Below are 18,205 nucleotides of genomic sequence, written 5' to 3'. Positions count from 1 at the left end.
CTGTGTCCTCGTCATATTACTCTTCTATAAGGCTGCACGCTGTGTCCTCGTCATATTACTCCTCTATAAGGCTGCACACTGTGTCCTCGTCACCCCATGGTGTGCTGTAAGGTAATTGTTCCATTTGCTTTTACAAAAATTATTTGCCTTTTGACTGTAAGAATTGAATATTATCTCAAAAAAATCTCTTCAGTGGAAATTTGGCAAATATCCAATACTTTTTGGGAAGATTACTTCCAATCTTTATCTTGTATTGGCTGATACACTGTTACCTAATCTTCCTGATGTAATCTCCAATCTGGATGTTTGCAGGAGAGAATTTTGCTGTAACACTGAATTTAGTTAATTCTTCAAAGAAGGAAGAGAATCTTACAATTGGGAGAAATGTTTTGAATAGCACCACATCCCTGTTATGTAATAGTTTTTTTCAAATGGGATTTTTTAGTGGCTTGACCAAAAAACAATTTACAGAAGTTGATAAAAACATTGCTTTTCTATTTTATTCTGCTAATACATGCACATCAATACTTCCTCAGTAGAATACATAAAAACATCTAATTTCTGACATTTTCCATGCTACCGTCCTTGACGCGTTTCACCCAAAGGCTTCCTCAGAAGGACATAATATGATAGGTGCATCAGTTTCCTTTAACAAAGTAAACGTACACATATATGTTTAACCTTATTATCATTGCAATTGGTTGTTAAAGCCCCAGAAACCAAATTTGCACTTTTAGGTTTGCATGATGCAAATGATCTTTAAGACATAATCAGAATTCCTCAAGTAGCGTATACCGCATAATAATGAACTAATGAATACAAATATGAGCTCTGTGAGCCCTTTTTGTTGTTTATCAACATTGTTTCACCCACTCCACCAAACCTGGTCAATAGGATTTCCTCTCTTGAGGAGTCAGTGTAATACTGATCAGCAGTGCCAGTCACCTGTAATTAATTTAATCCAGTAAGCACTATAGTTTTTTTTCCAAATTTCAAGATATAACTATAAAAAGTCTGTATCGTAAAACAAATGCAACAGTTTCTACTAAATTCACAAAATATTTACTTTCAAATTTGTTTTCTGGAGGTTTACCAACAACCAAGTGCAGTGATAATAAGGTTAAACATGTATGTATGCGTTTACTTTGTTAAAGGAACCAGATGCACCTATCATATTATGTCCTTCTGAGGAAGCCTTTGGGTGAAATGTGTCAAGGACGGTAGCATGGAAAATGTAAGAAATTAGATGTTTTTATGTAATCTACTAAGGAAAAATTGATGTTCATTAGCGCGTTATGTGTTTTTAAATTAATGTATTAGCAGATTAAAATGGAAAAGCAATGTTTTTACCAACTATTGTAAATTGTTTATTGGTCAAGCCCCTAAAAAAACCCATTTGAAAAAAACATTGAATTCTTCAAAAAGGAGAATATCTTCTTCCATTTCAGTCACCCTTTCTCAAACTAGGGTGCACCCTTCCCTGGAAAAATACAATTTCCCCAGAAATAACCTCAAGGATTTAAATGGTTTCCTAAGAAAAGAGATTCAAGTATGTGTGAGAGCTCTCTCCTTTTAGCTTGTCATAGGAAGGTAAATAAAATGTCATATAATTTATGTGTTTACCAAGCAAAATAAATCCTCTTTTGGGCTACAACTGAGACCGGCACTACCAGCCGAGCCCCAACCAGTGATATGCAACCATGAGAATAAACGTTGGTGAATAATGATTACACATTCAATATCAGTCTCGTTCTTCCTGAAGAAGCAGACTCTGCTGCGAAAAGTGTTTAATGCTGATCGAGATTGAACATTTGTGTTTTGAGCAATATACTCGTCCTTGTTTTTAATGAGTCAATAAATTATGGTTTTGTAATGTTTTTAAAACAAGTTTTGAGAAGTGGTTAACTTATAGGTCCCTCAAAAATCTATTAGAATTGTGATAGATTCAAAAGTAATTAATATTTGGATGTGGCACCAGAATTTATACCTGTCCCTAGGTAAAAAGGATTAGGATGTTGCAATTTACCAGCCTGTTACAATTCTGTTTATTTTTATAGGTACAGCACTTGGGAGCCAGAAGAGAACATTTTGGATGCAAGATTGGTATCGGCCTTTGAGGACAGGTTTGTAGTTCTCTCCTAGAAAAAAATCTATAATTTGCTGAAATTATTAGGATTACAGAATGTGAATATTGTCACACTGTACAACATGTGGAAGGTTATGGAGTACAGTTATCTACCATTAATATGTACTGATTTATTTATTTTTAATATATGCACACTTGTAGCAAGCTGCAATCCAGGAATACCTATGTAATTCAGGGAACTCCTGACTTTAACAATATGTATGTCTTTTATCCTAGGGAGAGAGAGAGAGAAATGTATGGACCGAAAAAGAGGGGTCCAAAACCCAAAACATTCCTTCTAAAGGTAAGAAATGTAAAATGACCTTACAATCATTTTTACTGTGTAATACGTCATTTTTGATGATTTATGAATCAGTTTCTTGTAACATTTACAATAATGCAATAATTAAAAAAAATATAGGGCTCTATTTATAAAACAGGGAATCTTACATTCCCTCAGACATTCCTGGGTGGAATGAATTACTGGAATTGAAATGCATGAACCTGAAAGATTCTCACAAGGGAATGTTTGACTCCTTGTTTTATAAATGAAGCCATAGTGTGTGTTTTTGGGCTAAAGTCCCACCTTATGTGGAGCTCAGCGTCCTGGAGATTGCACTGCACATGTACCAAACTGTCAAAAGAGGCTCTACACTGTGCATGTGCTGAGCTAAAAAACAAGTTAAGTTAAAATACTCTGCAGTTAAAAAAAATGGGTTGGGTTTTACTTGATACATGCTCTAACTATAATTTTGTGCTTTCCCAGGCTCAAGCCAAAGCAAATGCAAAGACCTATGAATTTCGAAAGGACTCTGCTCGTGGTGTAAGATTTCCATTCCCAGGTCATCCTTCCCAGCAAATGCCATCTAGGTCCAGAGAAGGGTTAAGAAGCACCCCAAACTCTTCACAAGAGAGCAACGAGACGAATGAAATCTTTAAAGAAAGATTGGGCAGACCAGAATTTGGAGGGGAGCGATATACCTTAAACATTAAGAAAAAAAAACATCACCATTCAAAAGGACTTCATAGGGAAGAATCTCAAACCCTAAGAATGTCTGCTCCTAACCATAGTAGTCAGGTTGAATATATGACTGGTTCTAGCAGGGTACATGAAGCAGGATTGCTGAAATACAAACCAACACACAGTGTCATCCAGCTGGCACGGCGGCAGCACGCAGAATTGGGGTCAACCAGCCAGACAGATCTATGTTTCATGCCTAAGGAAGTTGGAGACACCCACACACGACATGACCAGAGGTCAAGCTATGAAGGACATACGCATAAGTCAAATTTTAGAAGTGATTCTAAGAGCTCCAACTCCCAAGAAACAATTGTCCCGAAACACAGGCACAATTCTGGATACCATCACCAGATGTCTGACTTCTATAAGGATGCTTTGGTTACACATGGGGGAAAACCTTCTCTTATCGCTCGTATCCCAGTGGCCAGGATACTTGGGGAACCAGAAGATGAGACTTGGAGACCCTCAGCAGACAACTTGGAGAAAGTAATAGTCACAGATGTGACATCAAACTTTCTGACAGTGACAATAAAGGAAAGTAACACAGATGAAGGGTTTTTTAAAGATAAAAGATGATCATATTTTAATATATTTGTATATGTAGCATTCACAAAGTTAGGTGCTGTAGTATTTTATATGTATGTGTGTAAATATATAATACCCCTTCATTTTTTTTTCACAAGTACATAGACATATGTAAAATATAATATAAAATAATTAAAGTAATTCCTATATAAAGAGAACAGTGACACTACACCAAGAAAATATGTTGTATATTTGGAGTTCAGTGACCTGTATAAACATTTAGCTTATTTTGCAGTATGAAACACACAAATATTTACACACACTGATCAGTCCAACCATTAAAACATCCTACCAATTATTGTGTCGATAAGCATGTACTGCTGAAACAGCTCTCCAGACTTTTAATGGTGTCCTATGGCTTCAGGAACCAACAGTATATAGCAGCAGATTCTTTAAGTTACACCGCCATCTTGTAGTGCTTCCTGCTATCATTTCTGGGTCCCTTTGCTAGGTAAACAATGCTAAGGCATTCTTCTGTTACTCCAGGGTCCAGTTCTGTTACCCATTGTAGGTGCTTTCAGTAGTGAACATGTCACCATGGGTGCATTACTGGTCTGTGTTTATGTAGCCCTATATGTAGCATGAATACAGACCGCTTTCTCTCATGACCAGCATTAGGTTTTTCTGCTGTTTGTGCTGCAGTAAGTTTCCTGTGGCACTGGATCAAATGAGCTGACCCCCTACCCCTCACCCCGGTTCACCAGTTGTCTTGTGATATGCTACTTTTGGTTGGTATCAATCACTTGACACTGTGAACACCACACGAGATCTAACTCTGATGTAGTTCTCAAACCATCTCCCAAACTAGTCTCTTTATGAACAGACTGTTTAGTTGCTCTCTGATATATTCCTCCCCAGGAGGTTTTAATGTTTTGACTGATTGGTGTATAGAACAACAAATCCAAGCGGATTAAGATTGTTTTTTCAACACTGACCATCACAAATAGACTATTTCTTGTCCAGGAAATATAAGAACAAAAACTGTTTGCATAAGTATACACTCCTGTTAGTTACAACTTGTGGAGCCGATTCTTTTTATGGTTGCGTACTTAATGAAATGGAGATATCCAGGTGTAGTCAGGTGAATGTAGTACAAATGCACATGTATCTGAAAAGGTACCGCTATTTAAAGGTGAGTTAAAAGCCCAAGTTAGGAAGCTGATCTGTAAATTTGCTTAGCATAGACTGACCACCAAAGGTGAGTGACCATACAGAGCGAAGGCTTCTTAGGCAGCCAAGAAACCTTTTAAATCTGTAAAGGAGTAACGCACCTCTGGGTTGGAATTGGCAGTACCATGCATACATCTGTTGTTTGGGTGCTTCATCATTTGCAGCTTTATGTTAACATTACAGTCAAATTACAGCTATGTACAACTTTCCAAGGTAATCTGGGAGACCCAGGGGGTAGCTGGAAAAAGATACTATTGTCCAATGAGACCAAAATGTAGATATTCAGACTAAACGCAATGTTTGGAATTTACCAAAACAGCAGATTGTCAAACACATTATCAAAACTTTGAAAATTTGTCTTCTAGCAAGATGGTGACCTCAAGTAAAAAGCTTAAAAACACTATGTCCTGGAATGGGTAAGATCTCTACCTATAGAAACAGTGGGCCTGATTTATTAAAGCTCTCCAAGGCCGGAGAGGATACACTTTGATTTGTAAAGCTGGGCGATTGAGCAAACCTGGAATGGATCTGGTACAGGCTTCAAAACATTTGCTAGCAAATAGCAAATAAGTTTGCGGAAATCCATTCCAGGTTTACTGGATCACCCAGCTTCACGGGTGAAAGTGTATCCTCTCCAGCCATGGAGAACTTTAATAAATCGGGCCAAGTGTGGCTGCACATGAAAGGATTTAGTAAGGAGGAACAGGGAAGCCTTCCAGTGTCCAGGGGCGCCTCAGAGACGAATCCATGCAGATTTAAAGCTGTTATTGCTGCCAAAGTTATATCTCCTCTTCTAAACAATGACATTTGAAGGGGGTTTTATACTTGTGCATCCAGGTATGTCTTGTTTTTATTCTTCAATATCTTTTCACTTTGATAGGAAATAGTCTATTTCTTTGATTAATTGAATTCTGCTTTACAATTCATGCTTTACAATAAAATATGAAAACTTCCAAGGGTCTGAATTCTTTTTATAGGCACTAAATATAACTATGTGTATATTTACTTTTTTCTATCAACACGTCATTTTCTATAACAGGACTTTTTAATATTTTCATTCATTTTCTTATATCTGTAAACCTGACACATTGCATGAAATGAACTGACCGTCCTAATAAATTTCAGTGTTAAAAAACGAGAACACAAATCCTATGATGAAGGGCCTTTTGCATGACAGGCAACAACTTCCTGGAACATTTTTTTTTTTTTTTTTACTTTATTGCTTTTTTTTGGCGTTTTTTGATATTTTTTCATTTTGGCATTTTTGAAATGTCAGTTTTAATCTTCTAATTTCATGCTTTTTAATGTTGTAAAATGCCACGTTTTAAATATTTGTAGTAACTTTCCTCTTTTTAATTTGCTATGGTTTGCGTGGAAGTTTTATTGTGGTTTCACTGTATTGTATTGTGGTTTGCCTTTTTTCATAAGTCTACCATGTAATAATGCACTTGTTCTAAATTTTCAATACAAAATATTGCCTAAAGCACAGTTTAGGAGATATTGATGTAAAAGTCGTTTGGATCCATTGGTCTTTAATGTACATTGAATGTGTTGCTGCACAGGTAATATCACCATTGCTCAACTGTAGGAACAAGGATCTTCTCTGCTGTTCCTTGATCAGACACTGGGCCAAGTCCTGCTTACATCTTACTACACAAAGCAAGGAATACACATGTATGGTGCTCACTTTGCTGCTTCCATGTTTCATCTGTAGTTAATTTTCTAATTAGAATGGGAGCATACAACCTCCTCCATGAAACTGTACCTGGCGCTGCGTGTACTATTACTAGGATTTTGGCATTTTTCTCATCGATACAGGAAATATCTAACACTGAACTTATTTAGGGTGTTCCATTGCAGAGAAGAAATAAGGTTGGTGAGTATACTTTGCTGTGCTAGGCTAGCAAGAGGCGGTGTCACCTGAAAGTGTCTCTTTAGGTTACTGTAATGGACCAATTAGAATGCTATTCTACATTTCCTCAATCACTCAATAATTCATGTTTCCCATTCCCAAAAGTAAGTTAAGTGTTTTCTGGAAGAGTAGGGATATTCATCTGATAGGTACATACACAACTTGGACTTGACAAGCAAAGCTCTATAAAAGTGTGTACCCTTACAAAGTCAATCTCCCTCTAAGCTTGTGTAAGCAGGCTTTGTCAGCCAAAGAAGAAAATTTCTTTTGACTGCATGCATTTTGGGCTGCAAGTGACCTACTTTTACCTGCAACACAAATTGGAACAAGACAAGCTGTATTTAAAAAATGCAGCACAAAGCAGGCCAAATGCAGCCTTCTGGTAGCCATCCTAATTTTAATATTAATGTAGACCTTGCTCATGGCTCAACTCCCCACTCCCTGAATTAAAAAAAAAAATAGAGAAAGATCCAAAATGTCCTAAGAAGATGCTCCAGCATGGTTTTGTTGGTGCACTCTTATGGACGTGGGGATTCTGCAGAAAACCCCTCAATGCTACCCTCCCCTAGACAAGAATACTGCTGTTTAAGTCAAGAATTTACCTTTCTTTCTTTTTTTTTTCTCAATTTTTGACTTTTATTTAGAGGCCCGGGGATCACCTAGATCAGAGGTAGGCAATCTCCAGCCTTTGGGCCAGATACAGCCTAGCCGGTAGTTTGTTCCGGCCTAACGCCCCCTGGCTGATCCGGCCTAATCCTGGACGGCAACCTGCGGCGGAGCCGGAACAAACTACCAGAGCCGCCGGAACTCCAGAGCTGCATGCATGCTTCCCCCAATAGTAACATAAACATTTATGTTGGGACAGAGGGAGAAGCTGGGAAGCACAGAGAGTATTTAGACAGCCCCTGAAGAGGGGAGAGCTTGGTTTTGGGAAATAAATATACTATAAGTAAGCATTTACAATTTTATAGCTAGTAATAGTCACTTACAGCTAGATTTATTTTTGGAATGTTGGAAATGTTTCAGTTTTCCAAGCCACTTGATCAATTCTGATGATGACCATTGAAGTGGCTTAGAAATCTGTCAAACAACTTCAATGTTACAAGAACAAATGATCTGGATAAATTGACATTTACAGAACCTAGAGCTGGTGTGTTTTTTTTTTTTTTCACAATCTACTCTCTAAAGCTGTGTTTCTCAACAGGGTTCCCCCAGTTTTCAGCATCTAGGGTCCATTAAAGATTCCTGCTTTTAATTTTTCAGTACTTAATCCAGGGAAGAATCTACAAATGTATTTGAAGCAATCACCGTCCTTGTTCAGAGCTATAACAAATTGCTTCATTAATCCCAACTTTTTGTGTAGTGGAGGAAGAATGATTTTTTTCTTTGTCAACCATTGGCTCGGTAATTATGTTTGCTGCGCCTTTTTTCATGTTTTCCCTTGGAGGCCATGTCACTTTTTTCCAGTGATCCTGCTTTGCTCTACTATCCCACAAGCAGATGAAACATGGGTACTTTGTGTATCCACTTTGCTGTCCAAGTGGGAAGTTCACCATTTTTATATCAACACATATGGACCCTTGGTGTTCATGAGCGAAGCTTTTGTAAGGCCATTTTGAGTGACATTATTGATTGCCACTGCTTTCCTGTACTACCCTCCGTTTGGGTGTTGCATGGATTGGGTTTCATTCAGAAGGTTACATGGAAATGGTTTTATAATGGAAATAGTTACATTATGAAATCATGTACAGTTGGTGTTAAAATAAGTGTAACTCCCTGGTATTTACTTTTTTATGCTATGCGGAATCTCAGTACTGCTGACCTCATGTAGACTCTTTGTAGCTGCTTTGTCTACATTCAATCCTGAAATGGTTTCAATGCATTGTTTAGGGCAAGTTGCTTAATGGAGACAATGGTGGGCCATGCCTGCATACGCACATCCGGTAATCTCCACCAGAATCTAGTGTGATAGGATGATTATGTTGGAAAATAATTGGAAGACATAGCCCAAGTGTAGTCACCCTATTTGGATTTCTCCTCACTTTCTGTCCTGGTAAAATGGTCAAAAGAGAATATGAATCTCAGTGGGAAAACAGCAAAAATGTAGAAATAACCTTCTCCTCACTGCTTTACATCTTTACATATTTCTAAGAGACTTTTTTAAAAAAACAAGGATCCCTAGTTCACATATATTGCATGTTTCAGCTGACCAGTGCTGTCCAAGTGATCCCTCTCCGGCCAGGCCCTATTCTACTACGAAAATTGTTATGAAGCCACATTTCATTCATACATTTACACAACACAACACACCTACAAAAAAGATATGACAATAATCTAATCGTGTTTTATTACTGAGACCAGCACTGGAACATTTTCTTTTAATTAGTTATTTACAAATAAAACAATACAATATTTACATATTACATAAAAGCAATATAAATATTTTTTTTAATTATCATTTATTCATACAGATTTATACATCCCATAATGAGTTTTGGTTGAAAGATAGACAAAACATAGACATTTAGAAGCCATCCTCTATTGCTTTCTGTCTTTCTGTTCTTCTCAATGACCCAGTTTTTTATGTTTAAGAAACTGGTGCATTTCCCACTTTTGCTCTGAAAAAATTGGAAAGACAAGCTAAACCTTTTCTTACCCACAATCTGCATATTAAAGGTCCCAGGTGCAGAGAAAATTTACAATTGACAAGATGGCTAAATGACATCTGGGGGCAGCCAGGGACCCTCAATGTTGAGAGAAGTTTTTTAGAAGTGTGATATCTGCGGATCACTTTTTAAACTTAGATATAGTGATAACAAGCAGGTTGGAGGCTTAACATACAGTGAAAGCAGCCTACAGACGAACTCTTTTGGGTAATTTATTACTAGAAGACATAAAGGGCTAGTAATGCTGACTTGAAATGCCAAGAATCTGGTTGTTATAATAATAATAATAATATTAGATGATGGTTATCCCAATCATCTTGGTATTTTTTACTGACCTGAAACAAGTAGGCAGATCAGGAAAGTCTTAGTAATATTCTTTCTCATATCCTGCATATATGTTCTATTTTTTTGATTTTTCATATTAAAGCCAGAGCAGTCAGCATGACAGCCAGACAACTAACAATTGCAGACAAAACATAAGGCAATGGCCACCTCTGCGATATTTTTCAGTACAAATATTATTAAATGTTATAAAGCCAACCTGTTAATGAATCATGTAAATGCTTATACTGTATATTGCAGTAATCGTTTAGTATCATACAGAAGTTTTATTAAAAATAAATATGCTGTATAAGACCTGGCTGTACAAAAAGTAAAGATTGACAGAAATGATTTGCTGCATTTTTAAAATGGGATTCTTTAAAAAAGAATATAATAAAAAAATTAAAAAAATAAATCCCAAATTAGGCATCAGTGAAAATGATTAGGCATCAGTGAAAATGACTGCTTCAGTGGTTCCTCTGAAGCAGTCTGACACGCCCACTACTAAATCAGGGGTGGACCACCGAAAAAAACAGACTGATTTAAAAAAGCTGCACCCTAAATAAGATATAAATTGGATTTAACCTCTTAGCAGAAATACTGACAACTGTTCTTTATGCTGCATTTTTAGGTTCAGCATGGCTGATTCTCTAGCCAGACAACTCGTTTTTGTTCATCTGTGATGGCGCTCTTTACTCTGCAGAGGAGAGAGTCAGGGTCATTCCAGCTATCAGGATCCACAGTTCTGTAAAGGCATGGCAGGGAGTCCAGCTCAGCCTCTTCCCTCTGGGCACACTCCAATAACAGGTCCTCACACTTCCCCCACCATTGACGAGTTTTTCTAAAAGACATAAAAATGTATCAGAATGTATTTCACATGTATGTATCTATACCTATGTGTCAGCGTTCTGGATCTTTGAATAAGCTGGTATAAATATGTTATATGCACGCATGCTATATAAGTATAAACCCAAAGGCCCTTACACATTGGTGCATTATGTGTTTTTGAATAACAGTCATTGCACACTTACAGGACAGGCAATGCACCTAGACTGCAGTGCACTAATTCACACTCTGTGTGTTTGGAACCTATCAGATATTTTTATGTTTTATGATTTGCCTTGAGCTGATTAAAATAAAACAATCAACCGTAATGCATGGTAACACATTTGCAGGCCCTAATAACAAGGAGAAAAAAAGTTTCCCCATTGTGATGTCATGATGACAGAACCCGCCCACTCCAGAGACACAACCCGCCTGCAATGGGAGAGTGGGCGGGTTGTGTCCATATGGGGGACATGGTCCACGGCTGGGGAGAAGGACCCTGCTGGGGGATGCACCCGCCAGAGCCGTAGACCATGTCCCCCATATGGAAACAACCCGCCCCCTCTCCCATTGCACCGGCCAAAACCGCAGACCACAGGTTGGTGAATGCTGCCTTAATGCATTCTACATAGGGAAATAAAGACTCCTCTTGACTCCTATTTGTTGAATTGTCATCCAAATGTATTATCTACATGCTACGTTGAGATACTAACCTTTAGATGACAAAATCATAAAAATCCTGGTGTGCTTCAGTATTCACAAATAATAAATATGGATCAGTCCTTGCTAACCTTGTAAGTTCTTTAAAAGTTTGATATTTAGTTTGATCACCATGGAAGGAGACTGGGAAAAGCCACTTGTTTGGAGCCCAAGGATGGTATTTTAGTAATAAACAATAAATCTTTTTAAAAGTATTCTTGACATTTTTGGGTCAATGTTACAAGTAAAATGTATTTTATGTTTATGGACTAAAATCTGGCTTATAGTTTGTATTAGTAAGTTTAAATGTCACTTACTTTAGTTTTTTAGTGCTCTTCTCGGTCAATGGGATGTGCAGTATAATGGGATAGATACCAACACGAATCAATGCAGAGAGACAGGATAACCCAAGCTCTAGAAGGCAGTGTGCATTCTGTAGTGTAATAGAGAGTATAGAAATGTTCCGGTTAGATTTAACTTACAACATTCTGTTACCTCAATTCAAACTTCATACAAAATTAATATTTCAGCTTTCTTGTATTAGTCATTAATTTGTCTGAATTGCATGCATCACTACAGATTTCCAGTTCCCCAGCAAATATGGGACCCCTAAGAAGGGTTTTCTCCTACTGCGGTCTCTTTAATATGAACATATGAACTGTGAATTCAGAATAGGGGGTTCATGTAATGTCTACGGCAAATGGCAGTGAAATGGGAAGATTACATTTATAACATATGATGCTCCTCCTTCCTCTTGGCATCAAATTAAGTTATCATGAAAGCAGCACTTTTTTATTTCAATGATAATCATTAAATATGAAATTTTACATTTCTTTAGAAAATGGGGGGCCTAATGTACATTTTAACCTCAAAAACGTGGTTGGAGTTGACCTTTAGGTGTAGAATTTATTTGATTTGATTTCCCAAAAGATATGACAAGTCAGTGGATTATTTACCATAGCTGCACCCATTTATATTCTAATAAAACATCATTTTAGTGGATACCCTTTACCGTCTTCTAAATCCTCACCTGTTGGGCTACAGATTCCACATTCTGTCTGGTATACCAGCAGCGTATGCCCTCTCCCTCCTTTTCACCAATTATGTCACCTCGTTGATTTCTTGTAGCATATTCAGCTTCTGTCAAACATTCTGGAAGGGATGGTTTTGGTGAGAATACATATCAAAGTATGTAGAAAAAAGCAGCAAAGCAGTGATATATTAAAGGCGGGGTATTGGGAATAGGCCAGAGTCAGCAATATGTATGGGCATCACTAAGCTCATTCTTGGTGCCCAAGGACAGTGAAACCCATTAGAGTTTAGGTTGTTCTAAATACATTGACCCCCTCCAGAAGGTGCCCTAATAATCCCTGTGCAAACATCACTCTGCATAACCAGAACAAAGAGTAAGGTGCATGGATTATTCCTTCAGTAATGCAACCACTGAAACCAATGATACCGATTGATTGACCTCGAGCGACTGTATGTGTAAGAGCACTTCTACATTACACTGACTACCAATCAATGTAAGAAGTCATACTTCCCACTGAACACTAAATAGGGAGGAATTCTTTCCACTGACTATCAGTGTAAGGGGGGAATTCATACAATGGATAACTAATGTGAGAGGAAGACTTTCTTCCACTGACCCCCAATGTAAATGGCCATTCTTCCAGGCAACCACTAAAGTGTGGGGACATTCTTCCTTTACTGACTCCCAATATAAGGGGCATTTATCCATCCAATAACCAATAACCACCAGTGTATGTAAGATTGCACTTTACTTTTGACCATCATTGTAGGAAGCATTTCAGCACGAACATCAATAGGTTCTTCTCAGATGACCTCCAATGTAAAGGGACATTCTACTATTGTACATGAATATAAGTGGGTATTTCTCTGATCTCCAATGTAAGGAGGCCTTCCAACAGTGACCAATAAAATAAGGTGTGATTCTTCACTGACCATCAATGTAAGGGGGACCTTACTTACAACCACTATAAGGAAGCCAGCTACATTGACTACATGTAAAGTGTGTAATTTACCATAGAGCACCAGTAAGTATAAATATTTTGTTATATTGATAGAAAGGGATAAAAGACAAAAATAGAAAAATGAAAGTCCATTTGGCTTCAGAATTGGAAGGTAAAATGTGGAATTATGTGCAGGATTCATGATGGATTTACCTGTGTCACATTTCATGAAGTCTTTATTTGCACATAGTTTTTCACTCAGGATTCTTCTTAGCAGAGAAGGAACCAGGAGGACTGGACGTAGGACAGTAATCTTATAGTGAGTGGCCAGTGTGTACGGCATCAATGTCAGACATCCTCTGCTGGTTGGGTAGCTGGTAGTGGGATCTACATAGGAATATAAGCACAATACAAAATACTATATAATATAAATTGACTGATATAATGATATAAATAATGTTGTAGTCAACCCTAAGTCTTAGAAGTCATTTGCACGTATTGCTAAATGGGAGGCAGCCCGATTTGAATCTAATTATGCTGAGAATATCATAATATATAATAATATATCATAATATAGCGTAATAAACTCAATACCAAGTGCCTTATAAGAACTTGATTACATGATCACTAGGTATTATTTTAATAATAGCTGCAGATTAAAAAGATTGATGAGAACATGTTCATAAATTATTCATATTCACAACTGAGTGGATTTTCGAAAGGAATATAGGCAGTTCACATAGCATTATTGTCCAATATTATGCATACCATGCAATTCCTTTAAGTACCTACAATGTTTGGTGTACATGTGTATATACTGTGTAAATGTGTATGTATATATATATATATATATGATACCTACCTGGCTTTGACAATTGTGCTTTTGACCACTCCTCTCTTGCTGTGATAACATTCATATTTTACTAGGGAAAACTTACTTTTTGTTCAACTGCCAGAATGTTTTCACAGTGGGAGAGAAATATAAAAATACTTAATATAGTAGAACACTGCAGCTTTACTTTGTACAGTAAGATGTTGCAGATACGACAGGGGAGTTTCTTACTCCTCTGTCATAGGCAATGCAGGTATCTACATTCCCATCAACATTAGCTTAGATAGTGCACCAAACATGTTCAGTAAGACTTGTGGAGTGTCATGCACCATCTACCAAAAGATTGTAATATAAGTTTGGAATGAACGAAATTTACTATACAGAAAAGGGACACAAAACAAATGAGATATTGTAATAATTACCTTCACAACAGCAAATGCCACAGTCTTGAGACTTCCAGAGCAAATGAGAGCTACAGCGGTCTGTGCTTACTATACGAATGTCTTTTCTTGGCTGTTAAAGAAGAAATGTAAAATGTTTACTTTGGCGTATGGTTGTCCGGTGTAAATCACATGACCTGCAAAAAGTCTTTGTTAATGATTACCAACAACAGTGACTAACAAGACATAACATAATTGCTCTGCATTGCAGCTCTAGAAATTTTGTTTGAGCCCCAATGGTGCATTTTATTGGCAAAGCAAATTTAGGCAATTTTCTAAATTCTGGAGCAAAGAGTTACTTGTTTCATAATCATTTGTGTGATATGGCCTTTGCAAAAATATGTCTTTTTACATCTGGATTCCAAGCAGTTAAAATAGGCAACAGAAAATGTAGTTATGTCCTTAAAAATAAAAGGACTATTAAACTAAACATGACTGGCTGAGCATAAAGGTAGGGGTAATATTTCCATAGACCTATAGTAGTACCTGTATATGCCTTGTAATAATAGCCTTACTGTAACTTGCACAGCAGAACTCACACTGGCAATGGAAGAAGCAGGACTCTGGACTTAGCAAAGCTATGTTACTTTATGTCATCATTCCAAATAAGTAACATGCTTACAGCAAAGGAAATTGTGACGTGGCACCTTCATTGGCGGTTTAGAGCTTGTAATGGGTCCTGAGCCCTCCAGCATTTATATTGAGTATTGTGAATGTTACAATTTGCTGGGTATTTAGCATTGCTGTCTAAAGATAAGGGTTATATATCAAGAAGTTAAATTCTTCTTCTATCTTTAGACAGCAAAGCTCAAGAATATGGAAAATGCATAAAGCCCTTGGTCTGAAATGCATACTTTTATGACAGCAATTTTCTCATATGATAGGAGGTTGAGGGTTGTTTTTATGGTACTATATGTACAGTATATACAGAGGAGGTGGTAGAAGCACTTAGTGAAAAGCCGTGCTCATTACAGGGTCTTCTTATTATTCACTCGGAGTCCTTCATCTATAACAGTTTATTCTCCAGGTCTGTGCAGAAAATTTCCTTCCTCTTGGCAACAACTACAGTTAGGCTATATATGAGCTGATGATTGTTCACAAAGAAGTCATAAAACAAACAGGTCACCAAGGACAGCTTTGGGTATTTATTTATATAAGTCTTTGTTATGTTTGCAACTTCACATTCTGAGTATTAAGGAAAGAAACACCCAAAAAGATAGCTGAGCATTTCTCACAATCGTAAGCTGGAAAGCAACCTTTCCAAATACAGCCATCATTTACTTTCCCAGCTATGGTCTTTTAAATATTCAATGTTATCCAGATTTCAGCACTTACTATGCAATGCACAGAAGCAAGAGATCTTTTAATGCTGTTTTTTCCTGAATAAAGAAAGAAAGTTGCTCTTGTGCATAATCCCAAACTAATCCATAGAGCCTTTCCTTTATTTTAAAGAGGAAGGGGATATAGGAAAGATGGGGATCACAGAGGAGGGTGACATAAAGAAGACTGGGATCACAATAGAGGAAACAAAGAGAAGACACAGGTAGTCACCAGTGAAGATACAAGAGAGTCCTAGCAATGAGTGTAATTGTGATTCTGGTTAATAATAATTGTAAATATTAACCAAAGCTGCAAATTTTTATAACGACTTTGGCCACATTTACTCACCATTCGGGGGATTGTATTTTCCCATGTGATGCTCTGTAAAGATGTTATTAATTGCTGTTGAGCTCTGTGAGAAAGCACATTTTGTACACATAAATGATTTTCAAATATTAGCAGACCTGGAACTCAGTGGAGCTGTTCTGATCTCTAGGAAAAAAAACTAAGGCTATTTCTTCCTATGTACAGTTACAAAGACAGCATATTGCAGAGTTAAAGCCTATGCTTACTTGCTGAAACGTAAAAGTACATTTAAAGGTTGCAGGTACTATATGCTGGACACGTTTCATAAAGTAAAAAAAAGCAAATCTTATAACTTCTCTGGCCAAGTAAAATCACCCTCCATTTAGGTCTCTTGTGCTTCCTCTCCCAGATGCCGCAGATCATTGTGGGAAGTTTTGACTCCCTGTCTTTTAATTGGAGCCCATAGTGTGGATTCACATAAAATGATGGAAAATAAGGCTTCAGTGATTCCAGGAAGATATGAAAACTAGAAACTCTCTGACATCGTATTGTTCCCACTACCTATGGCCTATGGACCATGGTAATTATTTTATTAAAAGGAAAAGCTTTGCTGACAGATCACAAAAGCAAAAAACAATCCACAATAAATGCAAAGAGAAAATGTAAATATCTTGCAATCCTATGACAGTGCTAAGCATGACTTACTGTCTGTAATTGGGAATGATTCCTGAGTCTCCATCTTTCAGAGTATATGCATTGACCCGGTGAGCAAACCACTGACAGCGGTGTTTGTACATTGTATCGGTAATGTGTAAGATGTCACCACAGGATACCTTTAGGCCGCCTTTAATGCGTGAAGAAATTGTCTGGTTTACACGAACATAGAAGGAGTCCCCTGAAGTGACCAGGCCACTCTGTATATCATTCAATAACTTTCGATACTCTGTAATCAGATGAAGTATTATTATTATTTTGGTATAGGGGAGACTGGGAAATTGCTTGTTCCCCATCATAATATTCCACCAGCTCTTAGGTAAGTATTAGTCAAAACACATTTAAGGTAAGGAGTAAGAGAAAATAGAGCTTTGAGGCAACATAAATGAATACAAAAGTATATTTGTTAAACACTAACAGAGATCAACTATGGTCCAGCATTAGGGGCAAATATATTGAATAAATATTATGATCCATCATAAATCATATACTGTACATATGTAACATACATATTATCATACATATATATATATATATATATATATATGTAATATATGTAAAGTCTCAACCTCACACATTTCAACAGTAGGCTTCTTTAAAGGAAACAGAGACTCAACAAGTATGTGTTAGGCTTATTCCAAACAAATATATTTCACAAACGTTTGCATTAAAGTCATTAAGACATACTTTAATGTAAACTTTATTTAAAGTACTGTTATTCTAAGAAAGTAATTAAAGTATTTGAGGGGTGATAGGTATGAAACATCTATATATAGTATGTGACATATATATAACAGCATGCAATACAGAAATGTAAATATGTAACACGTATTTTATAGGCATGGTATCTATTTCTTGGTAAGCTGTTAAAAAAGGCCCAATACCAGTCACTATTTGACTTGGGTAACTTGTAACAGGGTAATTTTTTTGCTGTCCGTAAAATGTTAAAGTGTAGGACTCCTATATAAGGATCTTTGATGCAAGTGGTCAAAAAAGAAACTGAACATTTTGTTGTAATTTTCGGGAGCATGCAAAATAAATTTGACCCTAACGTGCTGTTTTTTTGAGTATTGTGTATCCACAAATGGACTCGTTTTGCTGTGTGCCAAAACAGATGGCATTAGACATCATGTACTTGTCCAGTTTCTTTAGGCAAAACATTCATTGCCCATGCAGAAGATGTGTTTTTCACCCCCTATATGTGTGCAGCATTACTTACTCGCCTCAAGATAAAGAACACTGAACTGTACAAATAGCCTTGAATTTATTGGCATAACTCTCATAAAACCAAAGAGT

At 37.0% G+C, this 18,205-nt stretch overlaps 2 protein-coding genes across 3 annotated transcripts in view; one reads left to right on the top strand and one right to left on the bottom strand.

Annotated features, from left to right (window-relative positions):
• Positions 1-5,857, top strand: part of CBX8 (chromobox 8) — a 21,323-nt gene extending 15,466 nt beyond the window's left edge. For both annotated transcript variants that reach the window (XM_072403957.1, XM_072403958.1), the window contains exons 3-5: positions 2,058-2,123; positions 2,363-2,429; positions 2,892-5,857. In XM_072403957.1, coding sequence (XP_072260058.1) covers positions 2,058-2,123; positions 2,363-2,429; positions 2,892-3,722 — 964 coding nt within the window. In that variant the 3' untranslated portion in view covers positions 3,723-5,857. The remainder of the gene's footprint in view (positions 1-2,057; positions 2,124-2,362; positions 2,430-2,891) is intronic.
• Positions 5,858-9,135: 3,278 nt separating this feature from the next.
• Positions 9,136-18,205, bottom strand: part of CARD14 (caspase recruitment domain family member 14) — a 29,685-nt gene continuing 20,615 nt past the window's right edge. The window contains exons 15-21 of the mRNA XM_072403956.1: positions 16,901-17,138; positions 16,238-16,301; positions 14,552-14,642; positions 13,511-13,684; positions 12,355-12,476; positions 11,642-11,757; positions 9,136-10,641 (exon numbers count right to left, since the gene is read on the bottom strand). Coding sequence (XP_072260057.1) covers positions 10,434-10,641; positions 11,642-11,757; positions 12,355-12,476; positions 13,511-13,684; positions 14,552-14,642; positions 16,238-16,301; positions 16,901-17,138 — 1,013 coding nt within the window. The 3' untranslated portion in view covers positions 9,136-10,433. The remainder of the gene's footprint in view (positions 10,642-11,641; positions 11,758-12,354; positions 12,477-13,510; positions 13,685-14,551; positions 14,643-16,237; positions 16,302-16,900; positions 17,139-18,205) is intronic.

Source organism: Pyxicephalus adspersus, chromosome 3 (genome assembly GCF_032062135.1).
Source record: "Pyxicephalus adspersus chromosome 3, UCB_Pads_2.0, whole genome shotgun sequence".
NCBI lineage: Eukaryota > Metazoa > Chordata > Amphibia > Anura > Pyxicephalidae > Pyxicephalus > Pyxicephalus adspersus.
This window is presented reverse-complemented; position numbering and strand designations above follow the sequence as displayed.